Source organism: Carlito syrichta, unplaced genomic scaffold (assembly GCF_000164805.1).
Source record: "Carlito syrichta isolate Samal-C Ts95f unplaced genomic scaffold, Tarsius_syrichta-2.0.1 Scaffold315473, whole genome shotgun sequence".
Lineage (NCBI taxonomy): Eukaryota > Metazoa > Chordata > Mammalia > Primates > Tarsiidae > Carlito > Carlito syrichta.
This window is the reverse complement of record NW_007259569.1, coordinates 918,700-937,695: the sequence shown is the minus strand read 5'-3', so window position 1 is coordinate 937,695 and position 18,996 is coordinate 918,700. Positions and strand designations below refer to the sequence as shown.

General features: G+C 38.2%; 1 protein-coding gene across 2 annotated transcripts in view; it reads left to right on the top strand.

Moving 5' to 3' along the window:
- RNF128 (ring finger protein 128, E3 ubiquitin protein ligase) overlaps positions 1-18,996 on the top strand; it is a 97,080-nt gene that overhangs the window by 25,848 nt on the left and 52,236 nt on the right. Inside the window, exon 1 of one of the 2 annotated variants that reach the window (XM_008072862.1) lies at positions 14,180-14,914. The exons of the other annotated variant lie outside the window; for it this stretch is intronic. Within the exon in view, the coding sequence (XP_008071053.1) occupies positions 14,431-14,914 (484 nt within the window). The 5' untranslated portion in view covers positions 14,180-14,430. Of the gene's footprint in view, positions 1-14,179; positions 14,915-18,996 lie in introns of those variants that run through there. 2 annotated transcript variants of the gene reach the window in all.

The window sequence follows — 18,996 nt, the reverse complement described above, 5'->3', positions numbered from 1 at the left end:
AACTAAGCATCTTGAAGATGTGAATAAATTCCCAGAATGAGTAAGACCAGAGAGTTCATAGATTCTCTTTAGTGGCTACATGCTCACAGAAGTAAGGTGAAATACAGAATATAAATATGCAAAGTGATACCATTAATTTAATTATTTGTATGTGGCTAGTTCACCCGTGGTATTTAAATTTCAGGCTAACTTTCTTTGATCACTCAGCATGTTTCAGAGTCAACTCTTATGGGTCTGAAGAAAATGCCTGTGTAAAGCATAAGATGAAAATGTGCTGAAAAATGCATCTCAAAGCCATCTCCAAGTGTCTTTTGTATTATCTGATTTTTGTATTTTTACATCACTGCTTCCCATCTACTGGTATCTATAGTTGAGTCGACTCCTTTTTAAGAACTAATAAACAGTGACCCTGAGAAAACTATACCTGGCTTTAGTTGGAAAATGAAATTAACTTTTTAAAAAGTTAATTTCAATATCTGAAGAATAAAAGCCAGTAAAGCTAGGCTATTTTTTATGTCTTAAAAGTATGATTTTTCTGAGAGAGATCATCAGAGCTTTGGTAAATTATTATTGCTTTAAGCATGAATGCCTTCTAATCCTAAACATCTGACAACTACAATGAACCAGAAAGCTACTTATTGCAAGACAAGTTCTGTTACATTTTCTCCACCTTTTGTTTTGCGTAAACATCTGAAATGTTACTCAACTCAGCTATTTATTTTCCCATCACAGCATTTAAAAATTTGCTCTTTCCTCTCTTTCTATTTTAATAACCCTTTGACACAGTGAGTATCATATATGTTTACTAAAATAAATAAAAGATACTAATTGAACATAGCAACTGAACATTCTATTTTTAACCAATTGTTTTGGTTATGTAGATAAGTCTGACTCTTGACTATCTCTTAATATTTATTCTGTATCTAGGTTCTCCTCCAAAAATACTTTCTGCACTTCAAACAACTTTTCCTATTGCAAGTGAAGTTCTTCTGTCATTGTATGTAATAACTGAAATTATAAAACTTTGGAACCTATAGCCTATCTTGTTCAAAGAGAGTTTAGTACCTGGGTTGAACCCAATGCAAAATAAGACATTTATGGCTAAAATAAAACTCATCTAAAGAGATGTTCTTAGGTAGGGGGTCCTTGGAGATGTGTAGATGGGCCACATCGAGTCTTTATGCAATTGAAGTAGTCTTGAAGTTATAAGTAGATGGAGTTATTTTTCAATAAAAGAAAATCATATCCTAAATGTTTTATAGTAATGCTGTCCAATAGAACATTTTGCAGTGATAAAAAATTCTATCTTTGTGTCAAATATGTTACCACAACCCACCTGTGACTATTGAGCACTTGAAATGTAGCTGATGTAACTGAAAAAAAATTTTTAATTAAAAAATGTAAATAGCACATGAGGCTTTTGGCTATCATACTGAACAGTGTAGCAGTAGATGAATGTTTACATTGGAGTCATTGGATAACCTTCATAAGGTCCATAAAACTCCTTAAAATTGTGTGCATTCATTTATTTTGTACATGGGTTTCATTAGATTTTCAGAGGTAATTTTGACACCAGAAAGCTTAAAAACCACTTTAGCAGAAGCAGAAGTAGTTGTCCCTGTTTGGGCTTTATGTTTCCTGACAACAAAGATAAAACTAGAAAAATGGAAAATTGTGTTGTTTGTGTGTTTTATGTCAGAAGAAAATAGGAAAATTCTTCAGCAAAAATAATAACGATTTCTAAAGTTAACTTTAAAGAATGCATTATACATTTCTACAATCAACATGTACTCTTCTTTTCAAAAATTTCATTTTAAGAAAATTGTAGATTCACTTGCAGTTTTAAGAAATAGAGAGATCCTGTATACACTTCACACCTTCACCCAATTTTTCCCAGTTGTATCACCTTGTATAACTATAGTACAATATCACATTCAGGAAATTGACATTGATATAATCCACCCACTTTACTTGGATTTCACTAGTTTTGCATGCATTCATTTGCATGTTTTACTCATTTTATCCCATGTGTATGTTCATGTGACTACTACCTCAGTCAGGTTTCAGAACAGTTCCATTGCCATGGGGCTCCCTTTTGTTGTCCTTTCATAGTCACACGTGCCTCTACCACATGCTCCCTTGTTAACTCTGGGCAACCACTAATCTATTCTCCATTAATGTAATTTTGTCTATCAGAAATGTTATATAGATGGCATCTTGCAATATGTAACCTTTTGGGACTGGCATTTTTTCATTGAATATGATTCTCTGGAGATTCATCCAGATTGTTGCATATATTAGTAGTTTCTTCCTTTTTATTGCTGAGTGGCACTCCATGGTATAGATGTACCACAGCTTGTTTTATCATTTATTCATTGGAGGACATTTGGGTTGTTTCCAATTTGGGGCAATTTATGAATGAAGCTGCTATAAAAATCTGTGAGTGGAGTTTTTTATGAGTGTATTTTTTTTTTCTGAGATAAAAGCCCATGACTGAAAATGGTGAGTAATATGGTAGTTTCATGTTCAGTTTTACAAGAAACTGCCAGACTGTTTTCCAGATTGGTCATGACATTTTACATTCCCGCAAAAAAATGTATATATAATCCAGTTTCTTCACATTCTTGCCATCATTTGATGTTACATATATTTTTTTTAAATTTTAGCCATTCTGGTAGGTATACAGTGATATAACATTGTGGCTATAATTTGGCCTTCCTTAATGGCTAATGACGTTTAACATGTTTTCATGTGCTTATTTACCATTGGTATATCCTCTTTGGTGAAATGTCTATTTGTGTCTTTCATAATCATAAAAAGCATCCAAAATAGGAATTGGTTCATTTTATGCAGAAATTCATATCAGTGGATAATATAGCTTTACAAAATAAAGAAATGCTGTTCAACTAGGATTTTTTTAATTGGCTATCTGCTAAGACAGACGCCCTCACATTAACTTTTACCTCAGTGAAGATGTTTTTGTGGAAAACTAGGAAAAAAGGATTCAGGATCAATACTTGACTTTCTGATATATTGACTGTAGAGAGAATTGAAAGAACACAAACGAATGGAGAGAAAAGAGAGCCTTTGGCAGGTATTGGACTCAATCATTTCATAAATGCATTATCTAGAAAGTACCTGCAGTGCAGTTATTTTTGTCATTGATATGCTTTGGATATATTTAGAAGTAGTGTGTTGCCTTGTCTTAGAGGTCACAGACGCATACTCACCCAGAGAGCTGCCTACTTCAGCGCAGGTGAGGCAGCAGAATTGCCTGCAGGCAAAACTACTCTTCTCAAAAAAAGAGCTTGAATCAAAAACCTGCAACGGCAGTCCACTGCCTAATGAATCAATACCAACGTCTAAATATGTTATTCAAAGTCAACAAAGACCTAACCTACCTTTTCTGCCCAATCTCCCACTACTTCTCCTCTTGTGTTCTAGCCAGACTAAAATCCTGTTTCCCAAATCCACTCCGCTCTTTCCTGACTCTGAGCTTTTGTTCCTACTGTACCCTTTATTGAAATACTGTCCCTCACCATTTGTGCCTATCAAAATCTCACCTACCCCTCAAGACCCTGCTCAGATGTTACCTTCTTTGTGAAATATTCCCTAATTCCTTGAGTCAGAAGCAAACATTCAACATTCCTGCCTCTTTTCCAGTATAGGGCTTTGTACTCACAGCACTTACCTCTTTGACCACCCTTTCATTTAAATACCATACCAATGCAATAACATGGATGAATATCAAGTACATTTTCCTAAGTAAAAGAAGTCAGACACAAATGACTACATTAATATGACAATCTGGAAAACTCAAAAATCATAGGGAAAGAAAACAAATGAGTGGTTTTCAGGTGTTAAGAGTAGGAAGAGTGACTATAAAGGCATAGGCATGAGGGAGTTTTGGGGGTGATGAAATTATTCTACATCTTGATTGTGGTGGTTATTGCATGACAGTATATGTTTGTCAAGACTTATAGAACTGTTCACTTAACAGGGTGAATTTTACTTTATGTAAACCATACCTTAACAAAAGCATAGTAAAAAAAATTCATACTAGCTAGACAACAAACTAGACAGCCGGCCTTCAAGTTCTTGCCATCCATTTACTTGCTTTTCATATGTACTCTAATGTGCCAGGGTAAGATCTGGGGCTACAAAGAAGATATGTAGTTCTTCCATTTAGTGAACTGTCACCGATAAAGGACATAGGTATGTAGTAAATAAATGCAACAGGGTATTAAAGATGCTGTGTATAATACAGGTATGTATAAAATACGGTGAAGATGTAAAGAGGTAGTGATCAGATTGACCTAGATTGTTGAGGGTCTAGAATTAAGAAATAAAATTAAGAAATGTATTTTTTATTCAATATGCAGTGAGAAGTGACATAATTATAACTAGGTGGAAAGTATAATCAGGATGTAATATGAGGGATAATTTGGAATGGGGAGGGACTAAAGACAGAGGGATCAATTAGAAGGCTACTTACAATAGTGTAAGAAAAAATTAATATCACTTATTTTCTCCATTAGTAGACAACTGAGAACAGACTATGCTTTCAATGTTAATTGTACTAAAAGTATATCAGTTTATATTGCAATTGTAATTGTATTAAAATTATATCAGCTTGTATTACAATTTTAATTGTATTAAAAGTATATCAGTTTATATTGCTGATAATCTAGATGCATTTAGGTAAAAACAAAGAGAGGGCATGCAATTTTTTTAACACAGTTTTCTCTCAGTAGACGGAAATCTTTAATTGGAGGGACCTTGTTGTATTCATCTTATCTTTCCCAGAAAATTTGTAGGACTTTATAGACTATTGAAATTCTAAAGCAATGTTTACTATTCTAATAAGTAAATTAGGTAATAGATGAATTTTTTTAATCACTGAAAAAACAAATTAGAAAATTATAATTCCTGTATGCCCAATGATGGTCACTGCTTATAATTTTGAATGTTGGAAATCCCAGAGGGTCAGGGTTGGTAAAAATGTTTAATTGCTAAATTTGTAAACTGACTTGCAGTAATCAGGTAGACTTAGTCCCAGCAATATTGTTCTATTGCAAGTCTGCTTGTTCTTTGCTCATTCACTGCTACCTAACACAACTTGCAGTGAGTGTCAAGAGCAAGATTCTGTTGAAAAGAAAATCGGACAACAGCAGGCAATATAAATCCACTCATTACTACACTTGAGTGTATACTACACTTAAGCAATTGATTATTGCCTCTGTCTTGGAACTTGGAAACCTCTGCCTAAAATGCCGTACATGTTGCATATTGAAAGCACCAATTAGTTGGCTACCTGGAATGTGTGTGATGAAGAGTTTTCATTCTGCCTGGAATCCAATCACAATAGAAGGCTTTAAAACTAGCAGGGAGCTTTGCCCTAAACACTGTGTAGGCCCCAAATATAATGTTCTCATCGGGTCTCTAAACACCTTAATCATCACCTAAGAAAAACGGAGACATTTAATGAGCTGGTGGGATCATTGATGATAAACTTGATGAGTCTCTTCTTCAAACAAACTGGAGCTTCAGGCTTTCAGTGCCTGCTCTCTTTTTTTTTTCTTTTGATGGAACTGTTAGTATTTTTCCCCATTAAAGTTCCTTTATACTGAATGATTTATGGTGAAGTTAAAATCAACATAATTTTTGTTGTCATAAAACACCCTTTTGTTGAAGGCCTACTTGTCCCTTGCCTACTTCCTGCTACCAACACAACCATAACACTTATCTAATTTTAGTGTGAAAGAACTTAATTTCTGCGTGAATTACAAGTGGCAAGCCAGTCAATTTCATTTGTCTCAACTATGTGCTAGCACCTGGTCACTTATTGCCAGATACTTGTTTGCTCCGAGTTATTGATCAAGTTTGTGTCCTGGGCAGGTGCAGTTAATCCTAATGCATATAGTTGGCAGCTGTGAATTTGTGACTTTGCCCCTTGGAATACAAAGTCTGCCTTTGCCCACACTCATGCAGACTTTAGCTGGGGCAAATCTTAGCTCAATAGGTGATTGTGATTATGCACTACAATAGAAGTATATTTATTCTTAAATTGCTTTTTCAGAAGCCCCAGCCTTACTAGAAACTATCAAATTAGGCTCCTATTTAAAAGGAATCCTATTCTGTTGGTAGAATTTTTAAAAAATTACTGCCCATGTGCATTTTTAAGAAATTAACTGTTCCCTAATTTGCAAAACTAATTCTTTCCATGCCTGCCAGGTCCACTTCCTTCTACAACTCTTCTGTCATGTGTCCTAGGCAGTGGCAAGATAACACATTTATCTTAGATACACTACCTGATTTGTTAGGCTTTCATCGAATGGAAAATTAAGTGGTTCAAAATACATCTATTCAATTGTTTATTAGTAGTATGCCTATTTTGTAGTCGAGAAAGAAGAAATAGAAACTTCCTCGGTGTCACGTAACCAGTCAACAGCAAAGGTAAAAGAAAGAACAGAGACTGATTGATATGGGGGAGTTCTGTGGATGTAGTCTATGGAGTGGTATACTGTATCTGATGAATGGATTGGAAACAAACCTAAAATATGTGGTCGTATTTGTTGGGCACAATTTATTAAAAACATTTTCCTCTCCCACTTTTCCCAAATTGTTTTTCTTTCCTTTTCTTATTTGAAAAGGAAAGCTAGGAGACTGCGTGAGACCAAGTGAGTTTGTTTCCCAAGTAGGTTTGCCTGATACCAAGGTGGAGGGTAAAGACCACTCATCTCCATAGTTCCTTGCAGCACACCCTGCTCTACTTGCCCCCATGCATCAGGCCCTTCCCCACTCTTTACCTCTCTCAACAATCTGTGATCCTTTCAAGCACCTGCCTAAACTCATGGTAGCTAGTCTGATCCCTCTACAGCAATCAAGTAGACACAGTTTAGCTCATTTCCTGAAATGTCTTCCACCAACACTTTTTTTTCCTTTGCCAGTTCTCACTAGTTGGCATAAAACACCCTCTCCACGTGTAACATGTGTTCAGGCACTCCTCTCCATTCACTCTTGGGAGCGAGCATGAACAAGTGAATATGTAGAACACTTATAAGTGATTGTGGAGCACCTGACTGGATGTACTCTCACAGTCTCTGTATCTAGGGTTTCTGGGGCTGCTCAGCAGGACATCTGGCACTCTGGTGAGGCGTTCTTAGCATGCTCAAATGTATTACTGAATGTGGCTGAAGAACACCAATTCTTTCCAACTTGTAATAATATCCTCCTATATATGTATAGTAGTAGTGCAGCAGAATGCAAACAGCAGGGAATTTCAAATCTGCCACTTACTAACTGTTTGACCTTAAGCAAGATACTTCACTTTCTGAGTTCTAGTTTCCTCATCTGAAAAATGGGAATTATAATAGGATATCATTACCTGTCGTGAGAATCAAATGATATCATTAATACATGTGAAGTGCATGACACATCGTAGGTTCTCAATATATAGAAGTTTCCTTCCTACATCTACTTTAATTTTTGTTGTCGTTGTTGTTGTTGCTGCTACTGTTGTTTTTGCAGAGATGAGGTCTTGCTATGTTGCCCAAGCTGGTCTTAAATCTCTGGGCCGAAATGATTTTCCCACCTCGGCCTCACAAAGCACTGGGATTACAGGCATGAGCCACCACACATGGCCCTCACCTCTACTTTTGAAGGTAGTTTTGTACAAAGTGGAAAGTGATGTAATAGGAAGAGTATAGTTTTGCATTTAGATGTGGTGTCAAATTCAAGTTCCGTCATTTGGTTCCCATGGGTGACCTCAGCAAATTACTTAACCCAAGCCTCAGTTTCTTTTTCTGTAAGATGTAATATGTAATACTTACAGGTATAAAGTATCTGGCCCATAGTAGGCTCTCAGTAGTAGCTATTAAAGATATGGGTATGAGAAGATTAGTTTCAGATATAGCATACCTACTGTCTGTAAAGCCCCTCTGTAAGTTTGTCTTTCTTTGGGTACAAGAAAGTTTTTTATTTTTTTAAAAAATCCTCCATTTTCTAATGTTTGTATACCAACTTGAGCTAACTGAGGTCTATCTGCATTTGCAATGGTGTTATAGCATTCGGAAGTACACTGAAGCATCGTGCTTTGACTTTTTTGCTTTGTTTTATTTGGCTGCTCCCTCTCTCCACACGCCCACCATTTTCTTCTTGCTACCCAGAGAGCAACTGCCTAGAGTGCAGATTTGTTGCCATCCCTTCCCTACACATTCTCTACACCTATGTTGTTGAGCTGTGTAGCCACAGCATCGCTTAGATGACAGGACACTATTTGTCCCTGGTTGCACCTTGCCATTTATTTAATGATCAGAAGCCAGATATAATGTCTCATTTCTTGCAAACATATTAAAGACTGAACACTATCATTCATCTCTAGGCTTCTGCAGAAACTCAGTGAGATCGGAAACTTAATCTGCCACAATGATGCCCTGCTGTTGCTTCTGCAGGATGCTGCTCTGTTTATCAGTTCATCATTAGATAGTGCACTGCTCAGGGCAACTTTCAGTTCGGTATTGCTGATACAAATATTTGGCAGTTAGCCCCTGTGGTAGGATTTGAGGAATTAAAAAATATTCCTGGCCCAAATATATTTCCCTCAGTGGTCACAGTGCCTGAAATGCATACAAGAGACATATCACTTGAACCTTGTTTCTTTGGTGTAAAGCAATGTTAAAATGCCAATGCCATTCTATAGAGGGAAGATAGTAAGTCATTATCAGCTATTAATACTTAAGAGTCAGAACTACAATGAAATCCTGCTTCTGTTCCTAGCTATGTGAGCTCAGGCAGTTGCTATAATTCCTCTTTTATAATAATTGGGTTAATAATAGATGGTTGTGAGGGTTAAATGAGATAATGTATATTAAAGAACATAGTAAATGCTCAATGAACAGTAGCTGTTTTTAGTCTTAGTTAGTCTAGGACCCTGGGGGAATATATTTGGGATTAGTAAATTTGGATTTTCAAGAATCAGGTGAGGCCTGGTACTGGGGCACTGCCCAGAGTAAAGACTCTGGTAGAGTGGTGATATGGCCAGGAAGTAGCACGGAAACTCTGTGGGCCTACGATTGGAAGAGGAGGGTGGGAGAAAAAGGAATGACTGAAGCAGGGTCAAACTACACTTATATAAACTTTCCAACAAGAAACAATGTGATGCTTTGTGAAGTAGTGATCTCTGACACTGGAAGTGTTAAAGCAGATTCTGGGCGCTGGCTACCTCTCAGGAATCCTTTAGTCCTCAAACTCACATGTACATACAAATTATCAGGGGATCTGGTTTAAGTGCAGGTTTTGATTTAGTTGGGCTGGGTGGGACCTGTGATTCTGCATTTCTAACCAGTTTCCTGATGATGCCGATGCTCCTGATCAACAAGCCTCACTCTAGGTAGCAAGGCTCTATTGTAGTTTGAAAATAACTCACAGTGAGACAGAGGGACATGGTTAAGGAAAGCCAGTGAGTTACCCAGGCAAGTCTCCATAGAGTGGAAGGACTTTGATGCAGTCATGATCTACAAGCTGGTTCTTAACTTCGTATGCTTTGAAATTTGATTGGTAATATAACCGGAGACTGGGCTCCTGGGAATGAACACACACTTAATCAAATTCACAAGAGATCAGTATATAAGCCAGAAAGCCCATTGATTAATTTATAATGAGAAGTATAACTTCCAAGTGGACCAGATACTAGTGTTTGCTGATCAGTGCATTATCTCCCTGTAGGCACATTTACATGAAGAGCTAAAGGACAATAAGTAGGTTGCTTGGTGAGAATGGACTCAGAGCAAGGGGAGTTCATAGAATGATTTTAATGGCTCACATTATCAAGCCATGAAATTATGATATCTCTATCTACAATTGGGCTAGGCCTCCAGAATCGTTGTGGAGACATTAGTCTCCTCACTAGTATCTCTGCCACCAGTCTTGTCATACAATCCAGATGATGTATTCAGGCCCAAATCTGATCATATTCATTTGCTCCACTGACTTCAATATAAATTCACAATTTTAAACCCATTATTACAAAAAGGTTAAAGTGTTGTACAAAGGAAAGTGAAAACATAGTACAATGAGCACCCATATACTCACCATCTAGATTCAGCACTTGTTATCAATTTGCCATATTTGCTTAATGTATGTGTATGCACATGCAAATGTGTGTGCATGCATATTGACTCCACACTCTTTAACATAATTTTCTAAATTCTTCATGTCCTGGTATAACCTGCTTGACTAGCTCCACTTCCCTTAGCTCCCCCTTTGCAAATTTACATTCCAGTCATACCCAACTACTAAATGCTAGTTCTTTGGTGTTCTCATATAATATACTCTTGCCTATGTCTGAATATCTTTACTCTCTTTGCTTGAGTAATTCTACTCAGTCTTAAAGACTCAGCCACATCCATATTGCCCTAGCACCCTATGTCTTTCCCAGTCATAACATTTATTGCACTATACTGTTATTGTTGGTTTACCTCTCTGACTGTCCCACTAGGCTGTGAGCTCATTGAGAACAGGGACTATTTCTTTTGTCTTTATACATCCCTGCCTCTCCAGTGCTTTGCGCTGTGTTCAGTAATCAGAAAATCCAACTGCCTACTGCACAGTTCTACCAGGTCACATTGTAGGCACCTTAGAATCAACATGTCTAAAGTGAACTCGTCTCTCCTCCTACCCACTCAACACATTTAAAATCCTCTTTTACTCCCTGATTGAATGTCATCCAGTCTTCTGAAGCAAAAACCTCAAAGCAATTCTTAACTTCTCCCTTTCTTTCATCCTCCAAAAAGAAGTCCTGTTGATTCTACTTTTAAAATGCATTACCATTCTGCCCACTTCTCTTTATCTCCACTACCCATTCACTCCAGGTCACCTTCATATCTCACATGGAACACAGTCAGCAATCTTCTGTCTGGGCTCCCTGCTGCTACTCTTGTACCCTCCGATATATTATCCACAGAGAAGCCATAATGATCTCAAAACTTCAGATCTGATTATGTTACTACCTGCTTAAACCCTGATTATATTACTCCTTGTTTCTGGATATAGTCCAAACCCCCAAACTTTACCCAAAAGGACTCTCAGAAACTGGCCCCTTTGTACCTCTCCAACGTTATCTCTTACCACCTTCTCTCCTGTACTCTAGGTTCCAACCATTTTGCATTTATAGGACCTGGAATAAGTGTAGTTTCCCAACATTTTTTGTGTCATGTCTCAATATCTTTACTTGAGTTGTTCTCTGCCTAGAAAGACTACCCCCTCTCAAACTCAGCACAGCTGTAACCTCCTCTGGGAAGCTTTCCCTTGCTTCCCAGTCTTGGTTAGGTGCTTCTTCTCTACTGCTCTCTTCTACCCTGTGCATACCTCTATCATAGTGCTTATGCTACATACACATATCACTCTATACTGCAATTATTATTTTACTTGTCTTTCTCACCAGAGCTAATTTAAGAGCTTTTTAAGAGCAGAGGTGATGTCTTATTGGATTTTGTACCCCAATGCTTAGCCTGTGACATTTAGTAGATGTGCAATAAAAAATGGGAAAAAATATATTTGCTAATCATATATCTGACAAAGGCCTAAAATCCAGGATCTACTAGGAACTCAAATGAGCTGAAAGGAAAACCAACAAACAAACAAACAACCCTACTAAAAAGTAGGCAAAGGACATGAATAGACACTTTAGGAAGATGTATAAGCAGCCAACAGATACATGAAAACATATTCAGCCTCACTATCAGAGAAATGCAAATCAAAACTACAATGAGATACCACCTAACTCTAGTAAGGATGGCCATCATTAACAAATCACAAAACAACAGATGCTGGCATGAGTGCAAAGAAAAGGGAGTGCTTCTACACTGTTGGTGGGAGTGCAAGCTAGTTCAACCTTTATGGAAAGCTGTGTAGTTATTGCTAAAATAACTAAAAATTGAATCTTTCATACAAACCAGTAATCCCTTGCCTAGGAATATACCTGGAGGAACATAAATAATTATACAAAAAAGATACTTGCATGTTTATAGCCACACTATTCACAATAGCAAAAACATGGAACCAACCCTACTGCCCATCGAAAGTGAACTGGATAAAGAAAATGTGGTACATATACACACTGGAATATTATGCAGCCACGAAGATGAACAAAATTATGGAATTCACAGCAAATTGGATGGAGTTGGAGACCATCATACTCGATGATCTGTCACAGAAACAAAGAACCGAATACTGAATGTTCTCACTCATAAGTGGGACCTGAATATTAATCACATTAGCACAAGGGAGGGATCAGCAGTCACTGGGCACTGCTAGGGGAGGGAGGGAGGGCATATGACCACACAAAGGTCCCAGACCAGGAGAAGTGAGGGCCAGTTAGAGGCCAAAATTTCACCTGCACCCAGCCTACTTCTGTAATTAATCCTTACTTGTACCCCACACCTCTATAATAAAATACAGTTAAAATTTAAAAAGAAAACAATGAATGAATAAACATAAATGAATATCTCTGAATTTAAGTTTTATGCATATCTTATAAAGTATTTCCTTTCTTTTGAGCACACTGTTTCTTCAAAGTGCAATATAGATGACTGTTGCTCAAGTAATAGTGATTGATTGGATTTTGAATGTTACCAACAGATTCAGACAATTTCTGGAATTGGACCGTTTCTTAAAAATGGTTAGTCCTATCTATTTATTTTTCTCTAAATAATTTTTATCTCAGAGATTATCATCAGTATTTGGGGGTATCATGCTATTGGTCCCATATATCCCCTTAACCTCTAAAATCCTTTCAATACCTAGGATTCATGTTTCACAAACTCACCCATTTATTTATATTCTAGGTGCTGTTTGATATATGATATTAATTTTCCTCTAGGTTTCTCTCAAGCTATAACAGTATCAAGTACAGAAATGTCCCATGCTTAATCTTTGGAAAAAAACATTGATTAAGTAAATGTTAAACCTGGGATTGAGAGGAATGACTGATCAGAAATTTACCAAATGTTGGGCTGGATAAAGTAGATTATATTTCTTTGAACTGAAAAAGTGGCTAAGATTGAACATCCTGAACATCATTTTATCTTATTATTACCTAAAATGAACAATTTTAAGATTATTTTAGAATTACTGTGTCCCCAAACCAGTTTAATAATAATTATACTTAATGTATAATTTTTAGACTTTGCTAAGCCTTGCTAAAGTGCTTTACATGTAAGAACTCAGCTAATTATCTGAACAACTCTGTGAGGTCGGTACTATTATTATTCCCCTTTTAGAGATGAAGAAACAGGCACAGATAATTAACTTCCCCATAGTCAAAAGTTATTCTTAATTGTCAGACACTGGATATTAGTTCAATGCACATTTATTGAGCTCCTAGTAAATGTAATATTTGACAGGGTAGACAAAAAATGTATACTTATGGATAAATTATAATGCAATAGTACCATGAGTGAATTGCCTAGGTGGGTCAGGTTCATTTTAGTTAGTGGAAAATGTTGAAAGATTGTGTAGTTAAGGTCATGAATGGCACAGGAATATCTGTTTGGGTAAACCTGGTTTATGGAAGGTGAAGAAAAAAGCTTGGTTTGGGGGTGTGTGGAAACCATCATTCCTTCGTGAGAACTAAGATTACATTTGGAAGAAGCATCCGATGCTGTACATTAAGCTTGGGATAAGGGCAAGAAAGAAATACACACATACGAATGGTGTTAAGAACCGGAAAGGAGAAAGGTGTCGTTTGGAACCAGTAAAAAAAGGAGTAACAACGCACTTGTCCTTGCCTTCGCCCTGCCCCTAAAGAATTAGCAAACAACGTGATTCTATCCAAATTCTCTTAACTACAACTCAGACCCTTTGGATCTGCGCTTTTTAGAAGTACTGTACTTTCGCATTCTGGCACCGTAAGCCCGAAACGACCTTTGGGCAAATGTTAGGAGGGAAAGATGTATTCTTTCCATTCAAAACAGACTCGAATCCTACCAGAAAGCTTTCTTATTCGCGGATTCTATAGTTCCTTGCCTGCTCATTTTGTATAAAACGACGCGACACACCTTGCCACACAGCCTGAGATCCAACTCTAATGCCTTCCCATCCTGTTACCCTTTTAAGAGGCGGATCCCGCAGTGTCCTTTCCTCCCTCCTCGCCACCTCTACCCCCAGTTGACTGGGCGGAGCTTGGTGCTGAAGCCCCAGAGCCCGACGCGGCCGCAGCAGTAGCGAAGAGGACAGGAGCTTGGAGGAGCTGCGTCTGCGGCAACCTCTTCCCTGAGCTACGTGCCTTGCGGCTCCGACCGAGCTCGCAGCGCCCCAGCGTCTCTCCACTCACCCACGACCTGGCGCGTACCTGGTCTAGGCCGGGGTCCTGCTGAGCGCCAGGTGGGCTCGTGCCAGGGGCCCTAGGGGACCTCGGAGCGCTCGCGCGCCATGGGGCCGCCGCCCGGGACTGGGGTCTCCTGTCGCGGTGGCTGCAGCTCATCCCGATTGCTGGCGTGGTGCTTCCTGCTGGCCCTGAGTCCGCACGCACCCGGCTCCCGGGGGGCCGAAGCAGTGTGGACCGCTTACCTCAACGTGTCCTGGCGGGTTCCGCACACCGGAGTGAATCGCACCGTGTGGGAACTGAGCGAGGAGGGCGTGTACGGCCAGGACTCGCCGCTGGAGCCTGTGGCTGGGGTCCTAGTACCGCCCGACGGGCCTGGGGCGCTCAACGCCTGTAATCCGCACACAAATTTCACTGTGCCCACGGTTTGGGGAAGCACAGTGCAAGTCTCTTGGTTGGCCCTTATCCAACGCGGCGGGGGCTGCACCTTCGCAGACAAGATCCGTCTGGCTTACGAGAGAGGGGCGTCTGGAGCCGTCATCTTCAACTTCCCGGGGACCCGCAATGAGGTCATCCCCATGTCTCACCCGGGTGAGTGCAGCTACTAAATCGCACCCCCTCCAAACCTCTGCCATGACCAGTTTCTCTTATTTTCCTCATTGCCTTCCTCCCCCATCGCCTTGCTCCGAAGCAAAACGAGTGTCCTTTCTGTCCCTACCAAGTGGGGTAGGGTACTCCCCGAGATTCACCAGGCGTGGAGGTTGGGCGGAAAAAAATCCTTCAGAATTTGTCTCTCTGGTGGAAAAGGGCAAGACAAACGGGGCACAGAGGCTGGCAAATCCAGGACTGTTTGGGCCCTTTGCATCACCTTTTTCTGGTGTTTCACAAGGGTGCCTCACTTTGGATTTAGTGTTGGTGGACATTGTCTTTAAACGACTAAGGAAATCCCTTCCTCACTCTGCTGTTTTAACCTCAGGCCAGCGGCGCAGCTTTTCTCCTCCTCTCCCTGTTTTTCTCTCCATGTTTCCTAAGTATCAGGTACTAGATTGTGTTACTGTGCCCTGTTAACCTCATTGCAATTTTGGTGGAAACTTTGCTTAGCTCTTGAATTCGTCTCTGCCCAGTGGTCTCAAGTCCCAAGTGACTATTGGTATCAGTGCTTTTGTTTGCCTCTGAAAATCTGATTTAGGTTATTGAGTTACAAAACAGGTGACTAATGTTACTGAAAAAGAAGAGGTTTTTGTATGAGGATAGCAAGGCCTAGACTTTGGAGGAAAAAATTAGTCCAGGTAGTTCTTAAATCTGTGGAGCTGGTGTGGGGTTGCTATTTTCCCCCTTTCAGTTAGCCTTCCAGAAACCTCCCTATTTGAGATTAGGTGCCCATACCTTAGGTATATAGTGATCTTAGGCCCCAAAGGACAAAGAAAAAGTAACGTGGAGAAAAAGGAAGAGACGTGTGTAACAGCAGCATATGTCATAGTTGCTAGGAGCTGGGCCTCAAGGCAGACCTTGATTCAAATTCCTACTCCATTGCTTACTAGTTCTGTGACCTTGGGTAACTTACTTGAAGTCTTTGAATCTGGGTGAAATGGAAATGAATAATAAGAAAACTTATCCACAGGTTGTCTTGAGGATAAAATGAAATAGTGCCTTAAATAGTATAGCACACCATCAGCTCTCAGTAAAGGTTAGCTGATAGGATTAGCCTTCTAGGAGTCACTGTTGCGATCAATCTGTTTGACTACTAGAGATTTTCTGTTTTTCTTAAAACAGTATCACTGGTCTTGCCTAGAGAACACTTGTATCGAGTGGTTAAATGGCATAATGGAAAGATCACTGAACTGGAACTCAGGAGATTTGAGTTATTTTAGCCCCTTCTTTGCCTTCACCAGCTTTGTAACCTTGTACAGGTTATTCACATGTCAAATGGCAGTATAGAGGTAGGCAGTGGAGGCCAACTTAGCACTGAGTGTAAAGAGACAAAAGTGAGCTAGAGGGACTGTTAGATCCTTTTCAGCTCTAAAATGCTGTGATTCTTAGAATATATATTAAAGGAGAAACTGTATCTCTTTTGGTTGATAATTCATTAATTAAAATGAAATACTTTTTAAAAGCTAGTAAAAATGAATAAGGACTTAGTAAATTTTAAAGTCCTTATATTTCAGTTGGCTAATTGCAAGAGTTTGACTTTGTCTCCTGCAAATGAGATTTATTTGCATGAATGATTTGTAACTGAAAAGTATTCTTTAGAGTTCCTATTTAGAGTCTTTTTGTTTTACTTCTGTTAAGGATATTTAACTGCTCATTTCAGGGGACAATAAAATTAACTTTTGTTGAAGTCTTACTATGTGCCAGGCACTCTACATATATCTTATATTTTATTAAGAGACAATATAGTCAAGATTGGAAATCAAATTCTAGATTTGCCAGACAATAGCTTTGTGTCCTTGGCCAGATTATTTAACTTTACTGAGTCTCGGATTTCCCATCTGTAAGGTGGGGATAATATTTGCATCACTGTGATTATTAAGAATATATAAACTGCCTATCAGATAATAAACACTCAAAAGAATGTTATAATAGGTTAAAGCGAACAGAATGCAAAAAATTAATGTACAATTCTATGATTATGCAACTGTCAATTTGAAGACATTAATACACTGGAAATCTAATTATGACTGTTGTATTTCAGAATGCCATATAGGAATAAAGCCCTAAATATTGATCACTTATACTACGTTGAGAAAAGTATTTTGATACTTTAGAAACTTATTTTCCAAGATAATGGCTATAGCAAAGTTTGTCATTAAGCTAACTAGCCAAAAAAGCTAGCAAATTTCTTGAGATATGAAATCACATTTCTTCCTTGAACTCCTGGAGAAGATACTTTTCAGCTTGGGGGAAAATAACTTTGCATTTCACCCACATATGTTATTTAATGTTTGTTTGCAAAGTACTGTATTGTTTGCTTTACTCATTCCTAAGAGTAAGCCTAGGGCTTCATTTTAATCTCTGGTCAAAAACAACTTATCTTGGATCATAGTGGCAGAGATGCAGGACTAAGGTTTAAGTGATTAATTCATTATAGTATATTGCCGTGAAATACACACGGGCTACCAAATGTGGAAAAGCTTTTGCTGTCTTCTTTGTTTACAAAATCTCTCTTCACCCACTCTTATAGGGGCCTGCCCTTGAATTGCTTGTCCTTCCTTAGAGTTTGTGCTGAGTATCCACACTCTCACCTAGTACAGTCCTGTGACCATGAAGACACATTTGTTTCAAGTAATAGAACTAACTGGTTTAGAACAGTTGCTTTAAATTTTTTTAGTAGAAAGAAATTCCACTATATAAGAGCAGTCAATTAGGAAAATGAGGCTGTTTTTATGTGTACCAAAATTGCACAGAAGGTAGTTGTAGCCTAGCATCAGTTCGCTATTTCTGTGTAAAGTATTTTGGTTGCAAAGTATTGAGAAAATCTTGATTCACACAGATTAATAGTTGCAAGTGACAGATGTTTATTAAGTTTGCCTTACGGTCTCAGGGTATATTCCAATCAAGTTAGTCCAGAAACCTGGAAGGAAATTTTGGTTTCAAAGTTTAATTACTATTCAAATTCCTTATCTTAAAAATGAAAATCAGATAAGAAGCAACCAAATCTTAGAGTAAGCACTAGAGCCATCTAAAATGTAAGGTTGTCACGATGAGACACGTTAAGCATGCTGTCTCTGTTGCGCAACTAACTTCTGCTTTCGCCAAACAGATGGGCCTGAGCCTTGCCTGCTGTCTAACTGAGCCCAACCCACGGGTTGAAGAAGTCTGTGTACTTGCTTGTACAGTTTTCCTTGAATCAACATGTGCAGGCATGAATTTATTGAAAGACCCTGCAGAGCTACAACCTTCACAACCCATGACACATTTACGAGAACATGAAACATATGCAAAGGAATGACAAGAGAAGCATTATTCCTGACTGCTGTTTTTTAAAAAAATGAACCAAGCACTTTAAGTTAATGATTTGGGGTCTCCAATAGGATATAGTTTGATATATAAAACAGTTGCTTGTATACATTGTTGAAAGACAGTAGAACAGATTAGTTAAGAGGTTGGGCTCTGCCACTTAGTATTTTTTAAATCTTAGGTTAGTTGTTTTACTTGTCTAAGTTTGTTTTCTCTCATATAATATGGGCACAATAATATACTTGCCTCATAAATTTGCTGGAGTTAAATGAGATAATGCAGATGCAGTGGTTAGCACAGTATCTGATATATAGGAAACTACTATTATTTTTTAAATCACAGTTAAGATAGTTAAATATATTTTAGAAAATGAAAGTTGAATCCTGTGTTTGTAGAACATAATTGGAAATAAATAACCTAGAGTACCTCAAAGTCCACATTACCTAAAATCCTAATTTAATCTCTTTAGGAATAGGGGAGATTGACTGAATTCTTTACAAGAAAAAGGTCTTTTGGCTCTCTGTGTTTGTTGTTTTTTTCTCAAATAACTGCTTCTCCCTCTTGCTACGAATCTTTGTTCCAGTCACAAAGGTCTTTAGAATAGTATTTTATACTCAATTATCACCATGTTCTCAACTCTTTTGCATTTTGCTTTTATTCTATTTTTTTTTCTAGGATGTTGACATTGAAACAACACTTTTTTTTTTTTTTTTTTT